The 25,345-nt window shown below is 42.6% G+C and overlaps 2 protein-coding genes across 2 annotated transcripts in view; both read right to left on the reverse strand.

Moving 5' to 3' along the window:
- The window catches only part of pde11a (phosphodiesterase 11a), a 57,675-nt gene extending 42,257 nt beyond the window's left edge, over positions 1-15,418 (reverse strand). Inside the window, exons 1-6 of the mRNA XM_021597227.2 lie at positions 14,035-15,418; positions 13,094-13,252; positions 3,237-3,326; positions 2,400-2,540; positions 2,121-2,185; positions 98-230 (exon numbers count right to left, since the gene is read on the reverse strand). Coding sequence (XP_021452902.1) covers positions 98-230; positions 2,121-2,185; positions 2,400-2,540; positions 3,237-3,326; positions 13,094-13,252; positions 14,035-14,835 — 1,389 coding nt within the window. The 5' untranslated portion in view covers positions 14,836-15,418. The remainder of the gene's footprint in view (positions 1-97; positions 231-2,120; positions 2,186-2,399; positions 2,541-3,236; positions 3,327-13,093; positions 13,253-14,034) is intronic.
- Positions 15,419-19,544: 4,126 nt separating this feature from the next.
- On the reverse strand, positions 19,545-22,274 carry LOC110520139 (cytochrome c). The gene is made up of 3 exons (XM_021597228.2): positions 22,124-22,274; positions 20,338-20,511; positions 19,545-20,236 (listed from the first exon to the last, which is right to left on the reverse strand). The coding sequence occupies exons 2-3, from the start codon at positions 20,504-20,506 to the stop codon at positions 20,091-20,093; spliced, it is 315 nt and encodes a 104-aa protein (XP_021452903.1). The 5' UTR covers positions 20,507-20,511; positions 22,124-22,274; the 3' UTR covers positions 19,545-20,090.
- Positions 22,275-25,345: the final 3,071 nt, after the last annotated feature.

A 25,345-nucleotide genomic window follows, 5' to 3' on the forward strand; every position in this document is an offset into this window, starting at 1 on the left:
GTTGAAAAACGAGTTTAAAATGACTCCAACCTAAGTGTATGTAAACTTCTGACTTCAACTGTATATTGTAATGTAGCTCCAGAGGAGATGATTTTACCTCTGCGTCAAACCGGGGATCCTGGTAGGCATCACTGATGTTGACGGGCAGACCAGTGGACGCTACCAACTCTGCTATACTGTTGTTGATGAGCCAATCAGAGTAGGAGGACTTCTCCATGCTGTCTTTAAAACTACAGGGACACCCGGACGTGGAGGGAAGAGAAGAAAGAAAGTGAAATATTTGGGTCGTTGTAATTGTTGACATGCAGTGGAGAAGAGGAGGAGAAGGACCATAGTCACATGCATGTTCACTGAGAGGACAAATCTTCCATTGTGGGTCGGATCATGTTGTTCAACCGTTTGTTTGGTTGGTTTGGTCTTTTTACCAACAATAACCGTCATCATTATCATCTTAGAAAAGGGATTCTTTTTCACATCTCAAACTCAGGCACGTGCACGTCCGCTGTTGTTGTTTCCCTTTTTGCCATGATTTGTATTTAATGAATGTCTCATGGATATCAATAAGGCTCTCCAGCACCTTCTGAAGTAATGAAAAGTTAATTGTGTGATTGTCTTCCTCCCCAGTAGACGCCCACACTGCGGGAGAATTGACTCCTTCCTCGACACAGGCTTCGCATTCAGGTTAGGGTGCATCCATAGCATATTTCTCAGCTAGCGCCTCCTGTGCCTTTCCCCTAACGACACCATACTGTACATACTTGTTTATTGACAAGGAACTTTAAAGATACACATAGAGACACTGTGTCCTCTGAAATCTCTCTGATATCTCCCCCATGTAGATGTAAAACCCACACACACGCAGCAGGGACTAAACCTCAGTAGTGTGATCACTTCTCTAGCTTCTTCTGCCTCCCGTTAGGTGCAGCCAGAGAACCAGCAATAGAAGCACACAGTACCTCAAAATTATTCTCCCCAAGGGTATAGAATTTCCCAGGTGCTTTAAAAAGCCTACGCCTTTGACGTCCGATTTATTCACTTAATTAAACACATAAATCTTGCACAATCCCCTACGCAAAAAAAATAACCTTTTGGAATAGCATCATAAACACATATTCCTTTGAACTTGGTGATCATTTCTGTTTACTTTATAACTTGGAATCAGGCTATGGTCATTTGTCTGCCATTATGGGAGAGCAGTGTGCACTTCACGTGATAAGAGCAACACAAATTAAAGGTTATGCGTCTGCTGTCAGAAAAGGCTGAACTGGCCAGCCATTGCAGCCTGACATTTCACTGATTACTATATCAGTATGCTTTTTTTAATTACTGCAGTAGTTATCATTGCAGCCTTGAAGTGGGCATGTCTGTTGTAGCCTGCACCGGACTGGAGGATAATTTGTCATCCTTTTGGTGAGGTTTTTCCATCCATAAACAACCCACATTGTCTCCAGCCCCTCCACTTCCAGCCCTTCCCCTGCCTCGCGGGGGAGAGAAGCTCCCAACCCCAATTAAGGAGGACTCCTACAACATGGCCTTCCGCATTTACAATCCCCAATATTACTTCCGCCATATTTAATCTCCACATTTTCTTCCCTTTTTCGAAGAAGTGCCACAGAGAAAATTAACAAACAGTTTTCACTGTTTGAGCTTAGAACTAGTCAGATGAGGTTTTGCGCAGACTTCGCAGGTCCGTCGGCGGTGTATGTCTGCAAAGGCGGAGCTGCGATTCTTTGGCGAGAGCCTTGACATCAGGAGCAGAGGGAAATGGGGATATTTGTGTGACAGAATACGAGCTGAACTCACTACGCAGAAGCACACACGCAGCTCATGTGGAAAGAACTCCTGCTTTCAAAGGGCTGTCAACTGGACAGATTTGAATCTTTAAATCCGTAAATGTCACACAAACTCATTTGTCAAACGTGCATTTAAGTTGGCCAACTAGGCCACGGGTCTTTGGATGACTCTGATAAATATGAAGAGAATTTTTTACAGAGGAGATTCCGTATACAGTATGAGGTGGTGAAGTGTTCACATGTTAATCGGTACATCCAGACTGGACAGTGGATTTCTCCATGGGAACGAGTGGACTGTTGGGATGGACAACTGTGCACCAACTTTACCTGCTTTCTATGTCTGCACTGCATTTGGGGGACAGCAGTTCGAACGACTTGGTGAATTTCACCACCTGTGGGATGAAAAGAGAAAACACCACTGGTAGAATTGTTTCAAATGGAAATGTCCCCCCAGCATTTCCTCAGGTACTGGAGTAACAAACAATTTGTCAAGTACAAAGCACAATACATCAGATAGATATGAATTCTGTACAGAAATCTAACCATAGTCAGTGAGGAAAGATAGAGAGAGACAGAGGGAGAGAGAGAGAGAGAATAAGAGCCTACCGGTGACTCAATGTCCTCCAGCAGTTGGACAGAGCAGCGCTCACACTTGAGCAGAGTCTGGGCGCGGTACATGATCTTCCTCACAATCTTCTCCAGGTCTGTCTGCTCCTCAAACAGGTCGTTGACCACCTCCAGGAGCGACTGCGGGTCAAAGGTCACAGCACAGACACACTGACATTACTGCTGCTATTAGTCAATGCATGTCTGGTCAACTAGACACTGCACAAGACATAAGATCCCTTTTCAGACGCAACTAATAAATACTCAAAGCCATTTCAATGGAGATGTTTCACCTCACAGAGCTAGAATTATTGGTTTCTAATATGTAAGGGGACAGGATAATATCATATGCCACCGTTCCACAATAAAGTAGATCAGGCACTTTATCTAAAGCACTACCAACTCAATAAGACACAGCAGAGAGCATAAACCAGTGAGTAACGGTGGAGGATCTCTGTATCTCTCTCCCCTCTTCTCGCTGGTCTCTGTTCTCATTATGTTCTCCCCCATCAGAGATCAATGTGGGTCAAGCATTAGAGCGTCTCTAGACGCCTCCTGTGAGATTTACACCCTGGACCCTCTCGGCACACTGCTGGTCCCTTCCACCTCCTCCCGCCCTCTCCTCCAACAGAGAGGTCCAGGCAGGGCTGTACATGGCTCCCTGATCCCTACTGCAGTGGCAGCAAGTGGGCTCATAAAGATCAATACCCAGTCTCACTAGTGTCAGCAATGGGGAGGTCGGCTGCTCTATGGGGATGTAGAGACACCATACTTGGATACTAGTGCACTCTCCAACCCCCAACCCTGCCTTGGCTTGTCCCTGCCTGCTTCCCTTACCCGACTCCTGTCATACTCTTTTCTGGAGGCAGCGAAGAGCTGTGCGTTGGAGATGGCGATCCCACAAAAGGGCAGGTACATCTGCAGCACCTGTGGAGACATCACATCAGGCAGACAGTCAATAGGTTGGACATACAGACGCTGAGCTCAACACAGGAAAAAAAGGGTTCACTGTTCGAAGGATGCCCGGCCTGACACTCAGTGACCAGCCAATAGATTCAGAGGAACCGTTACTGTTCAATACACCAAGGTCAGGGGGGAAAGGTTAGTTGAAGATAGGACAGTCAATGTGAGAGCAATAAGCCATATGGTTTGTGAGTTCAAAGTCTTCCAAGTCAGAATAATGATTGCCAGCTGCCCTGTTAGGCTATGGCCACACAGAGACGCATGAACACGAATGGAATTGTATATTTATTCAGCTATTGGCCGTATTGGCCGTCAAAAGTTCAACTCATCGATTTTCAGATGAGCTTCAAATGTAAAAAGGCGGACATATTGTGCATTTATGGACAGACAATCATCTCTGTTGTCCTTCATCCGTCAACATATGACGACCATTGAAAAACAATTGGCTTAATCTGTCATTTTCTGACCCCAAAAAATATTGCCTTTATTAATATTGAGGCCAGTTTTACTCTATAGGGGAATGAAAATACGACGTAGCTGTGTGCACGGTTATATTCTCATACCATGCCCGGGGGGGGAAAACACACCTTTAAAATGGACCTAATAAAGAATGGCCTTTCATCAGTGTCATTTAATTGCCAAGACAAATAAATCAATCCAGTTTACATTTCCCCCGATTGACTGAATGGTTTGACCCTTTGCCTCAAGGTGATAACATGAATTGCATAACAGATTTCATGTTCCACTCCACCTTTTCTTTCTTTCTGTATCACAAAACATGGGTCCGCCTGCTTACAGGGCAGGCTAGATGATGTATGACTCTTGATGGCTGGGGGTTCATTAGCGTGTTATGAAAATCTAATCAACGCTTCGCAGGCAGAAATCGAACGGCATTCCTTCTGTTGCTGCCAATCCAATATTCTCGACAATGCTCTGAGGCACATGCATGCACGCATAGCCAAGGGACTGAGAAGGGGTTTGTGGTACTTTACAGTGTGCTGTGGGGATCGGCGTACTAATCAGACCTACGGTATCTGGGACAGAGTACGGGCAGGTCTATCTCACAGACCATGGGGCGTTACCTGAGAGACACTTACACCACTGCCCTTTGACGAAGGAAGGATCAAGAGCATTTAGAGTCCTTTGCTTCACATTGTTTAGTCAAATCACCTCTGTTTTTGGCTGCTGCTTATACCGCGTCAACCAACAACGTCCAACGAATGCACTTAGGTTTCAGACCCATAAGAACAATGGGGAGTTACTCAGCTGTTACCGATGATACGTCAGATACTGTTACACAGATCATCTTGTCCACCAGCTCTCTAACACTGAGGAAAGCTGATGTTTCACTGTCGGAAATGGCCGGTGCTATTCGGGATGCTTGGGACGTCCCTACCCCTAAACCCTACCCTTACCCATAATCCTTACCTAACCCTAACCGTAACCATTGTAAATGTCAATTTCAATGTCCCAAGGAGCACGGACCATCGTGAGATCCGTGGGCATGTCAGAAGATCATCAGAGGGAGAAATCGTGGCTCTTCTCACTACCGACAAGTCCAGCCTAAGACAGACAACCCATTTCCAAGTTTGGGACTTTATTTGCGCCAGACGCACAACTGTGTCCATCTATGATGCTGGCAATGGTTTTATTCTACACATTTCCCTTTAGGACTAAGCAGCTTACCATCTCTATCAATCACCTCGCCTCTGCATCTCCCGCCGGTCACTACCTTACCACATACATTCACTCTCATGCTTCCTAGGGTGACTCTGCAGCCTACACAGCATTCACTATACACACACGTACACGTCATAACGCATAGAGCACGTTCACATTCCGAGCATAAGGGGAAAGACAGCAACCCTATATATAGCATATACACCTTTACATCCACTAAAGCTATTGAATGATTTAATAACGATTTTCCAGAACGGCTGTCCAGCGTCCAGCAAGATCACATTAATTACAGACAAGACTTTGGGGACCCCGCTATGGATCTGCCTGTATAAGTAACGGGAAGAGGAGAGGGACACACACGCTCAAGTAAAGCATAGGTTGCAGCAGGTCCATTATACTACAAAGGCTGCATTACAAATAAGAGGCTTCAGCCCATAGAGGCCAGAGGGCTGACCAGTAAAGGTGTGGTTTAATAATGAAACTGACAGAGGCCTTGGGGACCCACTACTAATGTAGGGGAAGCCACGAGGCCGTGACGGCGTTGCAGTGGGCTGCTGTACACCGAAGCCTGGCTCTTAATTATTTCGTTAGCTACACAAGCTGTTTACAGGAGCTAGTTGAGCTAGCTAAGGATTGTATTCAATCTATTCAGAGATGTTATGCCATTCAGCCCATTGTTGCTGTGCCAAGAGTCTTGCCGTGTTGCGTCTATTCTCCCCCTGCGTACAGCGGTAAGTCCCCCGTTTCCCTCTGATGTCACTAGGGTTCTCTCTAACTTGCGTCAGCAGTGCATGTAGCACTTTCCAAATGCATTTAGCTGTGATTGCTCTTTATGGAGGTGGCATCAATTATTGATGTAAGAGGAATCCACACTGAGACAAATTCTCACCATGCAGCTGGCTCTTATTATTCAATTTGACCATGAATAGTTCCAGACACTTCACAGATCAGGTGAAGATGAATTATCTAGTTTCCTGTGGGTCTTGTGCGTGGCTCTGGAAGCTATCAGGGCGGGTTCACAACCCTTTATATGCCTTTATTGACTGCGGAGCTACGTTTTCACAGAACACTTTAACAGCACTGAGTGGCTCTAACTTCATGCAGACCACTACTGATTGGGTAAAACAAGCCTTCTAATGCCACCACATGATGTCGAACGGTGCTGATTAACTGAAGACGATGTAGGGCGATGAAACAACTGAAGCCATTCCTTTTCAATGGAAGATAAGCGAAATGGGCGGGGGACCGTTGGGCAATGCGACCATTGGCGAGGGAGCGTGAACAAAGCAGGACCTAAGTTGGGGAAAGCCAGAGATACTGTGTATAATGACAAGATGGTCTAGTCTCCGGCCTAACAATGGGAGTTGTTGTCGCAAAGGCTGGAAGGCAGCTGATCTGCTTAACGCTGTATTCACATTTTGATGGGAGTGGACCCTCTCGCTTCACCTCTTCCTCTCTCAGCTTTCCCACTCCCTTACCACATACATTCAACTCTCATGCTTCCTAGGGTGACTCTGCAGCCTAGTTAACATGTACTGGCAAGACAAATATGTTTGAATTATGTTTAAAGTATGAAGATCTTTAATATTGACTAGTAACTGATTACTAATTTTCGAAATATAATCAAATTCTACTACTTACATGATTGTAAACAATTCAAGATTAACCAATGTTGTAGAGAGTACATAAAAAAAGAAAAAGGCATTTTTAAAAAACACATTGCATTGAAACAACAGTAAGTGTTGCATCAGCGCAATAATGTCAAGTTAGGTTATGTGTGAAAAGACTTTGAACTACAATATATTACCCCTGCGACATATTCTCCGGAAGTGCTTTGGCTATAAAGTGCTCTGGTTCTTTATGGAGCTTAATACCAGTAGAGGATTGAGAGCCTTTAAATCGGTGTGACTATTATGGTGTCCTTGTGTTCTGCAGACTACAGTTCCATCTGCAAGCTGAGAAATGGTGCGGACTAGAACAAAACTGGAGGACAGGGGTATGTGGACTCCAAACACAGCTTTCTCAATGGTACGACATGTAGTGTGACTTGACATGATCAAATACACAGACATATTTTGCCACATTAATAACTGCGAGTCATTGTAACGTATGCCCTGTGTCATCCATCTCTAGATCAATATTCAACACACTGTGTTACTACAGTATTACCACAAAAACTATTTCTCCCAAATTCACATTGGAGATGTGTAATGAGACCTTCAATATTTGTAGAGTTTTTACAAACCTCATGCCAAACAGCTAACCTTGAAGATCACACTGCAGTGATCCCTGAATCAGGGAAAATCCCCCCATGGGTAACAGGGTGAATCAACAGCAGAGAAAGAGGGCATTTGATGAAAGGTTACAGGCCCAGTCCTCCATAATGATCATCACTTCAAGCCCAAATTGGCACTAATTACTCTGATTTGCTCCAAGGGTCTGGCCTTATCGGGAGCGAGCTACACTACATAATTTCAACATCAGTTCAACATGAGTGCAGCCAATCAAAAGAGCCAAGCACCATTTCCTGCTCTGTGTCACTGAGGGCTGTCCAACGAAGCATGTTCAGTCGAGCTCATAAAGAATGATAGAGGCCTCTCGTGGCCAAAAGGCCATTTTAGCACGGGCAGCGCCATTAAGAGTTTCCACCATGCCTCCGACATTTTAAATTGGTCAAAGTAGACAACTGGGGGGATTCCTATGGGTGGTAGCCTCACTGGCGATGCCCATGCTGTCACTGACATTATAATAGCGAAGATAGAAAGATGAGTCTTCTATCTATCTCTATGGTCGAGCTGCACCGCCCAGCCCTCTTGACAGCTGTCAGCCAGGGGAACGAGTCAGCACTGCGCGCCTCACATGATGTTAGCCCATGTTCAATCTCTCTCTAGCTCATACTGTTATCCCCATTTGCTTCAAGATATCCTGTGCCCAAGAAAGGGAAAGTAACTGAACTGAATGACTACTTGACCTGTAGCACTCATTTCCGTCATCATGATATGCTTTCAGAGGCTAGTTATAAACCACATCACCTCCTCCCAACGTACCATTGGGTGCACACTGCCAGGCCTACAGGACACCTACAACACCAGGTGTCGCAGGCAGGCCAAGAAGATCATCAGGGACCTCCGCCACATCATGCTGAATAGCCACCACCATTGAGCAAGTTAAGGAAGATAAACTCCTACGTATGACATTGGATGGTCAATTATCATGGGTAATTCATATCGACAAAGTTGTTGTGAAGATGGGGGAGGGGTATGTCTGTTAGAAAAAGATGTTCGGTGTTTTTGTCACAAAAACCAAATGTACTAGTTTTTCGAGCTCTGGTCTTGTCCAATCTTGATTAGTGTCTGGCTAAGAACAGAGCAGCACACCTTGCCCTTAACTGCATATACAGAACTAACATCAACAACATGCCTGCCAGTCTTTCCTGGTTGAGGGTTGACGAGAGAGTGACTGCTTCTCCAAGCTTCTATGAGAAATAATACTGTGATGAAAAATACAGATTGTCTGCATAATCAAATAACATTCATCTCAGACACCCATACATACAGTACATAGCATGCCACCAGGGGTCTCTTCACAGTCCCCAAGTCCAAAACAAATTCACGACGACGCAGTTTTATACAGAGCCATGATCTCATGGAACTCCCTTCCATCTCCAATTTTTCAATTTGTGTGTCTGTCCTTGTGTGTCTGTCAGTGTTTTGTTACTTGTTGTGTTTTGTGTTTTTTTTGTGGACCCCAGGAAGAGTAGCTACTGCTTCTGCAAAAGCTAATGGGGATCCAGGTAAAGAAATAAACAAATGTCTCAGCATCATTCTAGTAGGCCATGTCTCAACGCCCAAACACTAGCAATTTCCTGGTAAGACTGATGCCACGGTTACCAGACAGCCTCAATCATTTCATTGGGGTCTTTAATTTACATTTCCTTTATCCAGGGCAGGGGGCAGGGGACAGGAGAGGAGAAGTTGTGTGGTGACTGTACAGGCATGCAACCCAGCCCCCAACAATGTACACCCTCCCCACTATGGTACATAGACATAATAAGGCTCCCACTCCAACGTGATCAGCATTGAACCCATGGTAAACTATCAGCTGTATTGGTCAGCGATATAGGACTTTATTGTCTGATTTACTGTCTTATTATCGCCTCACTTAATCTCAGTTATCATACCGTCCGGGAGTCTATTACAGCAATGTGTGAGGTGTGATTATAGTTAATTGTACTTGAATACCAAATTTAAAATGTCTAATCATCGGCCATACATATTGACCTTTCCCTCCAGAAAGAGAGAAAGAGACAATGCTGGTAACCTCAGTCCAGGATTGTATTTATTTCTGTTTTTCAAATCTTAATTTTGGAACATTTCAGAAGGGAACTTGGCTCCAATGAGACATGGTGTTCCCTCATCCTTCTCTACAAATGTACAGTGGTGAAATTGAGCGAAAGTGGATGTTACAGTATTACAGTAACTCAATTGGACAGGGAATGTGGCAGAGCCATGCCAAAAACTTGAGAATGTGGGAACAGGCGTTGTTTGGCTGCCAATACCATTTCAGTTGCTGCAGCTCAGTCATCTGACAGGTGTATAAACAGGTATACAGACAACACACTTTTCGACAGACAGGGGAGCGCAATCTAGCAGTGTTCAATTAGCTCATTTTACACAATAACATTTGAAATGATCTTTAAAACAGTAATATTATAGCATAGCATCATGCAAAACTAAATAATAATTCAAGGACCAGACACTGCACCATGGGGTCAAGTTATTTGCGTCTGAGAAAGTCTATCGGTGTATTTATCCAATAAAGATAATGAGGAAATACAATTATGCATAAATTATCCAAGCTTCCCAAAGTACTCTAATCCTGTAGGGTATCAACATAACACAATTTACAGAGCGTGGCATTTGAGAACAAAGACATAAAATATGTTTAGCTACGGTAATATATTAAATGAGCGTGCAGTGTGTTGGTGATAAGCACTTATTTACAACAACAGATTGGGAGGGGGGGGGGGGGTCAAATTAAACATTTGCAGCAAAAATGGATAGTCTGTTTGAAAGGGTGCACTTCATAAATTTAATTCTACAAGGTCTTTCAATTAAAGCATTACTGCATTGTAGCATGCAGCTTCTGCCATCCTCAAAGGCCAACATAGGATTTCATCACTAATTCAGTTGTAACCATCCCGTGCATTGGCGTGATGCTAATGCAATGTGAAACGTGCTGAAAACACAGTGAAGAGACTGTGTTAGTCCCTGTGTTAGTCCCTCCACCCATTATACACAGTGGGACAACTCTAAACCTTTAATAAGTGCATTCTACCTACCATAACATATCCAAAAGGGTTTCATTTTTATTTTCAAAGAGTCCTCTGCCTTTAGCTTTATGCAGTTGCTGTTATTTGGAAGAATGCAAGGCTAAGAGATGCACTGACGAAGGAAGACAATATGTGCCTTGGAAATCTACCCTGCACAACTGTGAGCCACGTCACAGGGCTGCCTGCCTCTGCCTGGCCGTGGAAGGGTTTGAAGTGCGTAAGTACCGAGCGCCAGTGCAGACTCGTTGTGCCTCTAGCTGAGACTGGCTAGCGAGCTAAATGAATAACTGTGCCAAATAACAGCTCATTAGAAATCCGCAGATCCCATCAGGAAGATCAATGTGAGACGCCAGCATCCTTCCTACCTCACTGGATCTACCTTATTATGTTTTCCCTTCGCGCAGAGACGATTGTGTCTTTGTCTTGGGTGCAAATGTCAACTCAGCTCATCTGCGTACAGCGTGAGTCAATTCAGAATGGAAGACATGTCAGTAAAACTCACAAACCCTTGTGTGTATCCACTGACAGCTTACTGCTTATTGTACAACCCCCGTGTTTAGTCACTTTGGCTAATACATACCTATTAATGTGGTGGCAAGTAGTCAAAGTTTCTTATAATTCCATTGTGAATGTCATCTAGTACTAGAAGACAGGGTAGTTGCAAGCGCCTCTGTGAATGGTTCAATTCTACACTGAATGTAATTGGTATTTGGATGACTTCACTGTGACAGAGTCAATAAACACTACAAACTGGGTGTCTTCTATTTATAAACAACGTCCATAAATGTGTCTTACGGCGGTCCAAGATGACGAAAGACAGTGTTTCTACCTTTGAGTAGATGCATGGCAGGTTCAGCCCCCGTTGCTGGGGGTTCATTGTTAGAAAGATAAATGATGGGGAAAGCCAATTAGTTTTGCTCGCAGACATTAATGCTTAGGTAATTATAAAGTACATGACCAATCAGTCTCCACTGCTTTACAACGTGGACAGACAGCCATAAGAAAGACACCACTTACCCCTGCACCTTTGCAAGCCTTGCAAACCCCACAGCTATAGACCGTATCCCTGAAAAACATTTGCCACTTGTGCTCTAATACAGGACAATGATAATGTTACCTAACCGATGTGAACCCTCGGTTTGGACTACAAAACTCTTATCTTTACCTGAAATGCACAGGTCAGTATTTTGTAAACGCATAATAATGGTATATCTTCCCCCTGGCTTTATCTCTCATTTAGTCATTACCAACGGAATGAGAGCAGCTTAATTAAGAATGGCTTAGATGGATTTTGTGTATTTCTTTCTATCCATTTCATGTGATTCACAGACGAGAAATCGTCAATGGTCTCTATAAGTGGTCTTCATAATACGGTCCACATATCACTCTGTGTTCTGCCTCAGTGACTTCATTGTTTCTGGGATCCTATAAAAAAAAAAAGGATGTGGGCTGTTCCAGAGACGATGGAGGCATGCCTTTTTACACATGAGGTAAAACAGACGTCTATATCTGACATGTCAGGACCATTACATGTGTGGACTCTCTCAGAACGAGGGGACAACTGAAGGCTGGAACGTTCGACAGATGAAAGGGGAGAAACAGAGACCTACGCTGAGAAGTTCAGCACAAGCAATTGGCATTCGTCTAACACTCCTGTTAACGTCGCTCAAAACGGAATATTTTGAGTTGTTCGATGGTAATGAAATAGTTGAGTGTTGTTACTAGTGCAACAACAGTGTCACTACAGAGGTATAACATGTAAAGTATTACCTATCAAACCATCAAACTGCAAAAAAATGTATTGCCTTGAAATGGAAATCTGAAGTAGTTGTATCCCACTGGAGAAAATGACTTACTGGTTGAGGAAGTCAGAGACATTTTACAGAATTTGGCAACCCTTTATTGATTTTGTGGAGAATCTCCCCTAACATCACATTGTTTCCATCTAATCCACAGGTAATTTTGCACACTCAATGTACAATATGTAGCCTACTTCAGGTGACCATATGATCTAATTAAGCATTAAGACCTGAGGAGGTATAACAGCAATTAGGTACCTCAGGGGTTTGTGGTATATGACCAATATACCACGGCTAAGGGCTGTTCTTCAACACAACGCAACGCGGAGTGCCTGGATACAGAACTCCAGCCGTGGTATATTGGCCATATACCACAAACCCCTGAGGTACCTAATTGCTGTTATAAACTGGTTACCAATGTAACTAGAACAGTAAAAATAAACATTTTGTCATATTTATTTATTATTTAACTAGGCAAGTCAGTTAAGAACAAATTCTTATTTACAATGAAGGCCTACCCTGGCCAAACCCGGACGACACTGGGCCAGTTGTGCACCGCCCTATGGGACTCCCAATCACGGCCGGATGTGATACAGCCTGGATTGGAACCAGGGACTGTAGTGACGCCTCTTGCACTGAGATGCAGTGCCTTAGACCGCTGCGCCACTCGGGAGCCCATTCCCTGGTATACGGTCTGATATACAATGGCTTTCAACCAATCAGCATTCAGGGCTTGAACCACCCAGTTTATAATGTTTCTTAATCATTTTTTATTTTTATTTTTTTTTGTCTGTTGGTTGTCTTGTAAGGAGGCTATTGTCACTTTGTTATATTGTTGTCTAATGTCTTTTCATTTCTGTTTTGAATGTTGTTCTTGATTGGAAAATTAAATACAAAAATAACAGTCAAATTGCAGTTACCTTCTCATCGTCTTCAGTGAAGAGAGCCCCTCCTGGACTCTTGTTGATGGCCTGGGCTACTCCAATGATCTCCCCATCACTGTTGTGAATGGGCATACAGAGGAGGGACTTGGTCTTGTATCCTGACAGCTTGTCAATCTCATCACTGAAACGACGGTCCTACAATCCATGGAAGATGGAAGGACATAAGCGCACATAACAATTATTAGTACATTTGTGTTATAAGGCACATCACTTCCTGTGAGATCCCGTGATCAGGCCCTAACTCATTGTGGAGTGATGACATTGTGTTGCATGCAAAAATGCTGTGGGGAAAAATGGTCTTCAACCATGAATGGATATGTCAACCTAAGCACCCTGCCTGACTATACCATTAATATGGTTTTGTGTTTGATTAGCAAATCTTCAAGTGCGATTGAAAGCAACATAGTTTGGCTTGGCACTACCACACTAACTTCAGGAATGTATATGCATGAGTTGTGCATTCAATGCCTGCAGACCGGATTGTAAATCAATTGATCAAGACTACTTCAAATAAGATCAGCGTTAGGTCCTGGGGCCACTGGGGAGTCAGCTTGGCAATAGTCCACATCATCCCTGGTGGCTGGTGAAACATCACATCACCACTGAAGTATAAACATGCACGTCTCAATTCCATTTCATTACAGTAGGCTTTCTTTACTTCATGTGGTGAGATCAATTTTGCTGTTGATTAATCAAGAGTCATCGGTCATCATAGGCTTGTGTGTATGGTGATAGATGAGGGAGGATGCAAATTAATCAATTATTATTCTGATGCAAATGCAAAGCTGTGTGTTGATGTGCCACATAATCTCATCTGTTGCACACAGACAAACAAACACAAAGGTGGGAGTGCTCTCTCTCTCTCTCACACACACACACAGGCATACACACACACAACCACACAACCACACACACACCTGATAGGCATCTGGGATATTGACTGTCTCTCCATGCTCAGCAACATATCCAATGATTCCCTTTCCCCAAGGAACCTGAACTTCATCCGAGTTGCTCATGGAGGGTAAAACTGTGATACCTGCATGAACATCAAAGAATTTGGATACCAATGTCTTCTTATTTGCTGAGCCTTCCACTAAGAATAAGGAACAGCGGTCTGCATCGACCATTATACACACAAACACCAGGATTTTGTAGCTGAGGCTAGTTAAATCCAAGTCGTTAGATATGTCTTTTACCAATTCCAGGAAAAACTCTCGTTCGTTGTGTTCTTTAAGGTAATATTTGAAATCGACAGCTGTGGATGGATACTGAGGTATGTTCACTCGCGACTCCAGGAGCGCGCTCAGGATGTGGGCAGTGGTTGGAGGCAACGAGCTGGCTTTTCTCAGCAGAGCTCTCCTCCTCATACTTGTCAGTGGCTCCTGAGCCCTGTAGTTGACTTGCTCATCATATGTCCTGTTGCAATTCATTGCTTTGGACCTGGCGAAAGTTTTCCGCAGTTCCTTCTGCGATGCTCGTCTATGCGGGCCCCCATCACCTTTGCAGCTCGCCCAACTGTCTTTACAGGCGCTGACGCTTGTTTTCTCCGACTCGGCGACTGCGGTTGTACTTGCTGAAGTTTTGCTTGCCTGGTGATTCTTGAGCCATTTCTCCACCATACTATGTTTCCCTTTTCTGTTTAGGTAGTCCTCAAACAACTCAGGATGCGTATCCAGAAAACTTTCCACGTCAGAGAATACCATATTGGACACTGCCATGTCGGTTGTGTTGATGGTCCTGGCTGAACCAAATCCATAAAATTGCACAATAAATGTTCATTTATAATATTTTACAGAGTATCAAAAAATAAATAAACCTAGACACTTCTGTAACGCGACTTCCCTTAATCCATTCATAACGAAACTATCTTTGAGGTCTAGGCTACATATCTTGTTGCTTTCTGTACAAAATATGATGGAGAAATTATGAGGAATATACCACCTCACCTCCAATAACATATTAACTCTCAATTGCAATTAATAAAAGCCACCTCTCATGGATGAAAGACAGGATGCAAAAAGACTCACGGACTTCGACTGTTCTTTATTCAGAGAGCAACTGCTGCCGCGCACTGGCGGTGCATCACAGGAGTGGAGAGTGCGCAAATGACGTTGGCTATTGCCGTGTTCAAAACAACTGGGAACTCGGAAATCTCTGATTTCCGTGGATTCAAGATAACTGTCAACGAGCTCCGATTGAGAAAAATTGTTTCGAACATTCATTCAATTCGGAAACTCGGGCATCTTTCTAGAGCGCGGACATTCCGACCTGAAGATCGCTAACGTCATGATTTGACCTCGTTTTTTCCCCAGTTGTCTTGAAAGGACAATATGGAGCTGCTACCGAAGCTCAACTTCGGAGCTCTACCAAATCTATTATGTACAGAAATATTTAGAGCAGTGTTTCCAACTTTTTCCAATTCTATTTCATTTTAGAGTTTATAATGAGTAATTACATGATTGTTTAAAATAAACTATTCATTATTGAATTTAGTTAGGCCTTAATATAGCCCGTGTCTAGGTGTATGTGACAATAAAACATATATTTATTTATGAATATGCAAAAAACATTTTTAAACAAGAGCCTTAATCGCATCATGTCGGAAGTGTGATAACAGTGGCCTCTAGTGGAAATTTACGCTGTCACGTTCCAGAACACACGCACTCATGCATACACACACGCACACTTTTCTTGTTGTTGTTCTTTTACCATAATTAAGCTGTGCAGTGCACAAATGTTCACTTTACAATTGTGTTTATGGCTATCCACAACACCAATTCCTTGATCTCATTATGTTTCCATCCAGGACCATATCTCTTGTTTCACCTGTTACAACATTTCTGTGATGTGTAACTGCATTCTCCTCTAGAGGGAGCTGTACTCCACACTGTGGAATACGATCAATGGTCTTTCACGTTTGCACCATAGAAATAGATAAAGGACTCATCTTTGCATCTGTGCCATTATAGCATCTGAAGTAGCCAGTTTTCTTCACAATTGGCTGATCGCTCCTGATGACCCTGTTGGACATGACTCCAACAGGGTCACCAGGAGGGATCAGCCAATGGTGGAAGAGTTTGGCCAGAGGATGAGTCTGAGTTGTATTTCACTGTTAGTTTTACAATTGTTTATATTTTATTACAAATATTGATGGGTAAAAAATTATTTCCAAAAAAGAACTGGCGACTTCGTCCAAGATGTTTTCAACTGTCGATTCATGGACCGTCTATATATCCGGGTTGCATCTAGTTTATACAGACCAACATCACATGCACACTAGCACTCAGTCCACACAGGGTGCAGCGACGACGTCATCACCTCCTCCAACAACATGGCAGACACTGGATAAACATAAAATGTTAATATCTTTGGCTGTGAGTGATGTAAAAAAAAATGGGATGTTTTGTGTGCAAAGGTGATGACTAAAGTGTCATACTGGGAATTTTCAAATCTGACTTGCATGGAAATGTTCTTTCTGGGCCGGGCGACAGTTAAACTGCAGTACCAAAGAAAAACTGTAGGAGCAATTTAAAAAGTGCTTCTAATGACCCCTGGCCCCTTGGGAAGCCCTCAATGGTGCTGCCAATGCTAAAAATGCCTTTTGGCCACTAGAGGCCTCCTTTATTCTGTGTTCAAAACAACGGGGAACTTGGAAATCTCTGACTTCCGAGCGTTCACAACAACTGGGATCTTGAAAAAAAACATCTCCGATTGGGAAAACGCGATCATCCAACTCGAAATTCCAAGTCGGAAACTTTCTAGAGCTGACTTTCCGACCTGAAGTTCACTGACATTTGACCTAGTTTTTTCCTCGAGTTCCCAGTTGTCTTGAAAGCACCATTAGCCCTCATTCATCCTATTCACACTTCTGTGTTAAGCTTGTGGGATAAAATTATTAAACATTCCAAAAATACATTAAAATTGGGGCATATTGATTATACAAGTGATGCCAGGTGTTCACACACCATTTGAAATGGTGATTGATAAAGTCAACTTTCATATGTTCACTAACCAAAACATTACTGTACTGGCTCTCTCCAAGAATGACCTACATTATGTGTAACATGCATCTGTAGGTTGCCTAAGTCCATCACATGCAACTTGACCTGCCCTACACAACACAACTGTCATGACTGTCGAGAATCCAAATAGGTCAGATCAGGTTTGCAATGAATAACTTCAATCAGACTCCGACTCACCCGTAGAGGGGGAAGGAAAGAACTAGTGGGGATTAACAACTCACGTCCTGTTGTAAATCAAGGGAGAAGATCCAGGCCTGCGCTCTCCAAATTCACCAAAGGAATGTGTCTCAACATACATTTTCTCCGCTGAAACTCTAACACGTTCAAAAGCAAATACTGGAACAACATTTCTAGTATATAACATTACAAATGTTAGAAAGGAAATACTGTAACTTGGGAAGTATAACCACTACATACGTATATGATGTTTCCATACTGTGTTGTGCATGTAATATGCAAAATGATGAAAGTGTTTTTGTTAAGAGAGGGATGGGATTTGAGAAGTTATAAGAGATAATTGTTTCCATAACTTTTCACAGTGAGGAATCACCGCCCCGGAGTGGGTTCAGGGAGCGAGCCAGTCTGTCGGAACTGCCCCTTTCGAATAAAAGGTATAAATGATGGGTTATGAAACACATTGGACCAGAAAAAGTGTGAAGCAGCAGCTACACGTTGTAAAATGGTTTGAACTTTGAATCTCAACATGAGGTGGAGACGATAAACTCCCCTCCCGGACAATCACTGGTATGGCTGATTAGCTGTCCTAAGTAAAGTATCTTCGAAAGCTAATTTAAGTAGGACCCTCCTGTTACTCTGCTCATACCATCGTATTATGCTACTCTCATCATCCCATTGGGGAACCATCGATACAGCTGGCTAAGCCTATCTTCAAAGAAGCATCTTCAAGAGCGAATGGAGGGATAATCAACTCTGTAGTTCTGTTCAGGACTACACGACAAGTCACCGGATACCGGACAACTACAAAGAATGACAACAGTAGAAGAGTTGTTGGAACCATTTTGGACAATCAGAGCATGTTCACCAAGAGATCCGCGGTGAACCCAGGCATTTCACGTAAATACATTCATGATTTCTTGCTCAAAGCCGGCGGCGGTTCGTGTGCAAAATATATGGTTATTGTAGATGAGAGTAGTTTCTGAATGTGGCAATGTTAAGCCTCTCTGTCCCTCCATCTCTTCTTTAACAAGTATCCATGCTGTCATTCTGCTAGGGACCTGTTTTCAGTGTATTACGTCTACAGTCAATAAGTGTTTATCCTGTGTTCCCATTTAATTAGCTAGTAAATAAATAAACCAATTTGTGTAGTTCTGAACCATAAGGCTCAGGTTTTTGCAGATGCAAGGTTTACGACTTCAGAATGATGATATGATACAAGGTTATGATTAATAAGTTGACTCTGTATAGATGTGATAGGTAAATTGGTGAATTTAATTTGTGAGATGGTAACTCTTTAAAGAACCGCTCTCGTGGTGCCCCAGATCCTAATGAGTTAATTGTTACATGATTAATTTAATTAGGTAACAATTAAACATTGTTAATGTTAAGGTCAAATCACAACACAGCTGATTAGTAGAATCAGGTGTTAGTGCAGGAGTGGAACAAAATGCTGTACTCCAGGAGTAGGTTTCACCATTAAATTCAGGGTTGACCTCCCATGTAACAACCGACAGACAGAGGATTGAGAAACGCTAATGGGCACTTAAAGGTGCTGCATGGTCAATCTGACATCTGATTTGTCAGTGCAGCATTTAGGGTGATACGGCCTCCTCAGAAGTCAGGGCATTCATACTTTTGAGTAAAGCTGTTTAAGGAAGTGAGCTTGTGTTTATACAGGACCTCCCGTCAACCAATCATGTCAATGCGGAGCTATACAGAGCCCTTCGCATTGTTACAAAATTTGGGAGGCGCACAGCGATGAAGTACGGAGCTCAATTTGATATCTGCGTCCCTCCGGAGTCACCACTCCTGCATCACACCCGCCATAAGGAGCCTGCGACCATATTTTCAGGTCTTAGTCTCACATACCGTAATGGATAGACAAGTTTATTGAAGTGTCCTTCAAACTCTGCCATTTTGATATATACAAAAATAAACTTAAAGGGGCCTTATGCTGTTTGCTCCTGCCGTTAATCACAACTGCTGAATAAAACCGGTCTACTACTTGTACCGGATCTCAGGCTGTGGGGCCAATTCCCTGAAAACTTCATTTGGGAACTCCGCTCAAGTGTCTTTTACACCTGCAACGTTAGGTCACTGAACTCAAGATGCATTTCGGGCCTTAAATCAGGGTTTTTGCTCAATTCATGCACCTTGGTTGGAGAGGGAGGTAGTGTTGCCTTCCTGATACTTGAACCAGAACAGATAAAATAAATCAAAAATTGGGATAATTGTTTAGCATGTAATTTATTCAATTAACTCAAATAGAACCAGATCATGAGGTATTGGCTACATAAGACATTACCATGGTCTGTAGTAGACGTTACTTTCAAGACAACCCTTTAAAATTAGAGACTATTCCAAATCTGATTGAGGGTTTGCATTAGCAAGTATTAAAACCACTACCGATACAATTAGTTGAAACTTTTTTTTGTGAAACAAATATTACACTGCTTTGACCCAATAAATTATGGAATACTTACAGTCTATGGATCAATAATTTATGTATACGTACTAGAGCCTGTTAGACCAAGGGATATAAATTACACCATCTAAATGGAGGTACAGCTGTGAAATATGGCAACTGATCATGCAAACACCATTGAGTCCCAGCAGGTATGTCAAGCAGGCTATTCAAATAAATTGTTAAAATGCTAAGAATTAGTCTTAGCTTCTTGAAAGAGCCACCCCCCTTCTCCGCTGAACAGTTGATGATATTTATATAAAGATACAGAAAGGGAAGTCTATACATTGAACAAAGCGTAGACAGTGGTCTACGAAGTTGCCGACTTCAAATATGCTATAAGATCTGCACGCTCGCCCTTCTTCTTGATGCCAGCAAATATCATCTTTGTTCCAGGAATGTATTTCTTGGGGTTCTCCAAGTACGTCATGAGGGTATCGGTTTCCCAGACAATGCCTGAAATCACATGTGAAAAGCACAAGTTAGAATGAGAATGCAATATGTTACTGTCAGATTCACCATTTAATTTCCTGTAAGATGGTGAGAGAATCTCAGACCTTTGGATTTGTTGGCATCTGTGTAGGAATAGCCTTCAGCTTGTCCAGTCTTGCGTCCAAACAGACCCCAGAGGTTTGGACCAACCTTGTGCTTTCCTCCATTTTCAACAGTATGACACTGGGCACACTTCTGGACAAATGCCTTCTTTCCCTTAGCAATATCACCCATGCTTCCTATTGGACAAAATACAAAGAGGTAGCTATAAAAACAGAAGACCATCTCTGTAGTAGTACCCAAAAATACAGAAATGGAGGGAGGTCTCCACCATTTCCCATGACACGTTGCTGACAAGGGAAGATTATTTGTTCAGGTAGTTCAACATGCTGACTGGAATTTTATAACTGGAAAAATCTAAAGGGTATGCCTGGGACTTCCCAACTCTGACGTCACCCTATTGAAGTTGATATTCTAGCCTGGTTTAGGGTTAGGTACAGGTAGGGATTAAGGTGGAGCGGCGGGTATAGTAGCCTAACGGTTAAGAAACTTTCAGAATCCGAGTGAAATACTTAAATCTCATCTAACATGTAAACTCAGAATTCCCGAACAGGCTTCATTTCAAGTTGCTTTACCTGTTGTCCGCTGAGTTTGGCCCTGCCAGAGGTAATCTAAGACAAAATATCTACAGGGAAGCGTTGTCAACCCAACCTTCAGTACGATGGCCTGTATATCGGTTTTACGCACCCAACACTTGCACAATATGGCCAAACCTAACCGAACATTGTTCCACGCAGTCAGCGGGCCTCAGGATTTAAGTGATAAGACTCTTCCGATGTCACCCCAAAAAAAAAATCCAGAGAAAATTCCGGTAAACACTGGGGATACCTAATCCCCACCTCCTACCGCCAAAAGCACAGACAATCGGTAAAGAGCACACATCATTGTATTCAACATTCTGGCTTGTAGAGACTCCTGTATCTTTTTTAGGCAGACTTATTTCAGACTGAAAAACCAAAGTGTAACCATGGTAAGAGTGATGTTTCGGCAAAGCTGTAAAGAGCTTTGGGCCAGTAAGAGGAAGGTTGCTGATTAGAATCTCAGAGCCGAATAGGTGAAATTGTCGATGTGCCCTTGAGCAAGGCACTAAACACTCCTGTAAGTCGCTCTGGATAAGAGCGTCTACTAAATCACTAAAATGTAAAGGTTGGGGTTTAGCCTGAGTACGTCGTAAGGATCCCACATTGTCATAACGTTTCATAATTTGCCCTGCAGAATATTAACTCGCCACTAGAGGCGTTAGACAGTTGCACAACCAATGCAATACTATGTAATACTAGCTGGGAGTAATGGAGTGACAACGTGCCGGCATTTGGGTGTAACGTTGTGTAATTTAGCTAGATTATAACTAGCTATTTAGTCAAATAAGAGGGCGTCATTATTAACGATAGGTCGTTGAGGTGGCCACGTTAGCTTATCTTGCTACTATTAGTTAACGTTAACTAACTAACTAGCCAAGTTACAAAACGGCTAACGTAACTTACCTAGCAAGCTACGTTAACTAACTTGTTCACTCAAAAGACGAACACGGACTACACATGTTGGCTGATATGTTTCTTCACAGCCATGGCTTGTTTCAGTTGTTCTAAGATATTCAGTTGTGTTGACTTTAGACGCGTTAACTGGCGAACAAGCTTGTAACGTTACCGCCGCACGTTTAATCAGCGGATGACTAACGTTACAATCAGAATCAGACAAATTTTGCTTCTTTTTTTTATTTCGAAAGAAATGTTCACAATAAAAGAAATACTGACTACAGTAAACTAGTCAAATGTATTTACTCCTTCTTACCTGTTCAATGTATGTATTCCTTAAAAGTTTCGTTCACCTTGAGCTGTCTCCACGCCAGTAGCGTAATGTAACAAATGCAAGCAAGTCTCTTTCCTTCCCTGAAAAAATATGTAGCTTAAAACGTCAGTCCCTTATTGGTCAGTCACACATCTGCGTCATCATGACGAACACCGCTGTTTTGCGTTCAAGCCCTAGGCCTAGATGGAGTTGAGGAAGAAGTGACATAATGTACCACACAATGGCAAGATTCCAAATAGAAATAAATAGTAATGGCGTCTTTTTGTAGGCACTAACTCAGCCATGTTTTTTTGGACAAAGCCTATGTGGAAATTAATGACGTTTTTACAGGGTTTTTTGGTAAACACCGGCTTAGGATATATTATACGTTTTGGTGTATGAGATCATCTTCATCAGCTAACGTAATTTTTTGTGAATTTTTAAACAATGTCATTTTTAGAAGCACATGAATACTTCATAATTCATGAGGGTCATACTAACTTGACTGCAGAGGATGCTGTTGGGAGGAACTATAGAATGGACTCATTGTAAAGTCTGGAATGAAATCCATGGAATGGAGTCAAACATGTGGTTTCCGTATGTTTAATGTGTTTGATACCATTCCATTCATTCCATTCCAGACATTATAATGAGCCATTCCTCCTATAGTTCCTCCCACCAGCCTCCTCTAACTGACGGATATTATCCCATATTCCCCATTATCCCCAGTGTATTTATACCTGTGTTCTCAGTTTGTCTGTTGCCAGTTTGTTTGTTTGTCAAGCCTACCAGCATTTTTTCCTCTAGTTTTCCAGGTTTTGACCATTCTGCCTGCTCTGACCCTGAGTCTGCCTGCCGTCCTGTACCTTGCCACACCACACTGGATTATTGACCACTGCCTGCAGTTCTGTACCTTTTGAAGTCTGATCTGGATTACTGACCTCTGCCTGCCCTTGACCTGTCGTTTTGCCTGCAAAGTAATACACTTTTTTTTACCTCGACACTTTCTGCATCTGGTTCTTCCCTAAACGTGATATTGGGAGGATGTCTTCTTTCGAATGAGACATTGACAATATTTTTGCGATATTCCTACCTCGAAAAATATGTAATTTAACGGAGAATCTAGCATATTGTTATTATTTGTCTGCCTCTTTAGTCCAAGGAGCATTGCATGTTACCATTGCCAGAGATATTATAGAAAGCAGATAGGAATCCAATGAATGAAGGAACGTACTGTATAACGCCCCACCAAGAAGACTGTCGACCAATCGCGTTCACGTTGTCATGCTGCATCACGCGATTGCTAAGCTAATCATCACACAATTCCTTCTCAAAGTCAGTGTATACAGTGCATTCAGAAAGTATTCAGACCCCTTCCCTTTTTCCACATTTTGTTACGTTACAGCCTTATTCTAAAATTGATCAAATTAATGTTTCTCCTTATGAATCTACACACAATACCCCATAATGACAAAGCGAAAAAAGCTTTTCAGATTTTTTTGCAAATGTATTAAAAATGTAAAACAGAAATACCTTATTTACATAAGTATTCAGACCCTTTGCTACGAAACTCGAAATGTAGCTCAGGTGCATCCTGTTTCCATTGATCATCCTTGAGATGTTTCTGCAACTTGATTGGAGTCCACCTATGGTAAATTAAATTGATTGGACATGATTTGGAAAGGCACACACCTGTCTATATAAGGTCCCACAGTTGAGAGTCAGAGAGAGATGGTGGCGAATAGTGTGGACGAAAAGAGAGAAGCAACAGCTGTGCTGGAGTGCGACCAATATGGGTGACCGCTCTGATGATATGGAGCGGGAGGATGAGGTTCAAGGATCTGAATGGTCTGTAGTGGAAAGACATGGGAAGAAGAGAGATTGTGATACTGTAAGCAGTGGAGCGTCTAGTCTATAAAGCAAATAGAGATTCAAGGTAGGAAGCAAGAGCAATAATGTGTCTGAGTGGAAAGATGTCATGGCGTTTGAGACCATAGGGCCTCATTTACACTCTATCCAAGAGATAGGTGAAGTTAAACTATCCCGGGTTAATTGGAAATGGTAGATTGCTAATATTTTGTGGTAGCCAGGCTCAGCAAGGGAAGATTCTGCAAATGGAAAATCTTAATGGGAAGAAGATTAAAAGCCTGGTGCTTATGCTAGGTTGAGAGGAGTCCTCACTGTGGTCCCAATATCTATGTCCACAGATGATATTGAAGAAAATGTGAAGGGAGGCAGAGTGATTGAGGCCAAAGGGTTGATCAGTAGGAAAGAGGGTCAAATGAGTGAAAGCTTGTCAGTGATGCTGAGGTTTGAGAAAGTCTTGCCAGGAAAGTACAGATAGGATTCCTTACTTTCAATGTTTGAGAATTTGTCTCATATGCACTACTGTGTTTTAAATGCTTAAGAATGAGACATGTAGCTGTTCAATGTAAAGGAAAGGAAAGAAAAGATGTGCCACGTGTGGAGGGGAACGTGATTACAGTGAATGTGGAAGTAATGTAAAGGTTAAGTGTTGTAATTGTGGGTAGATGCCAGGTGCAGAGAGTGGCTAGAGAAGCTCAGAGAGATAGGATCAGTCATGATGTATCATAGGCCGTAAAACAGATTGGTAGAACTACAGTGCAGACTGATGGAGCTTACATGGATGTACCTGTAGTAAGTGGACCTACTGTCAGGGCTGGTGCTTCTGATGGTCCTAGCATGGACTTCATAGCTTTTATTGGTAAGGTTATCAATACGACTCAGGTTGTGGAAAGCAGAAATGCCAGATTGAAGGTTATTGTGGAGACAGCAAAATAAATATTGGGGGTAACATAGGTTACTGTAGAAATAGTTTTGACATGCTGAACAATCTTAAGGGTGGAGTGTGTCAGCATGATATAAAGTTTAATGGGGTTGGAGAGGGTTTTTGGGGGGGAGAAGGAAGCGTGTGGTAGGCATTAATAGGGATGTATTTGGTTTTGAATTGTATTTTCATGGTTGGTAGTACAGAATTGGGCAGATCATGACTGATCGTACATTCCAGCACAGTAGGTGGCGGCATGCACTTTAAACATTTGTTTGTGGATTGCCATGATATCATAGAAGAAGAAGAAGAAGAAGAAGAAGAAGAAGAAGAAGAAGAAGTGCATGTCAGAGCAAAAACCAAGCCATGAGGTCGAAGGAATTGTCCGTAGAGCTCCGAGACAAGATTGTGAGGTACAGATCTGGGGAAGGGATACT

Source organism: Oncorhynchus mykiss, chromosome 3 (genome assembly GCF_013265735.2).
Source record: "Oncorhynchus mykiss isolate Arlee chromosome 3, USDA_OmykA_1.1, whole genome shotgun sequence".
NCBI lineage: Eukaryota > Metazoa > Chordata > Actinopteri > Salmoniformes > Salmonidae > Oncorhynchus > Oncorhynchus mykiss.

Excerpts from the sequence above, each read along its gene's own strand:
- LOC110520139 (XM_021597228.2), bottom strand. The coding sequence starts at position 20,506 with ATGGGTGATATTGCTAAGGGAAAGAAGGCATTTGTCCAGAAGTGTGCC. Across the intron at positions 20,237-20,337 it reads AGATGCCAACAAATCCAAAG|GCATTGTCTGGGAAACCGAT; the intron begins GTCTGAGATTCT and ends ATGTGATTTCAG.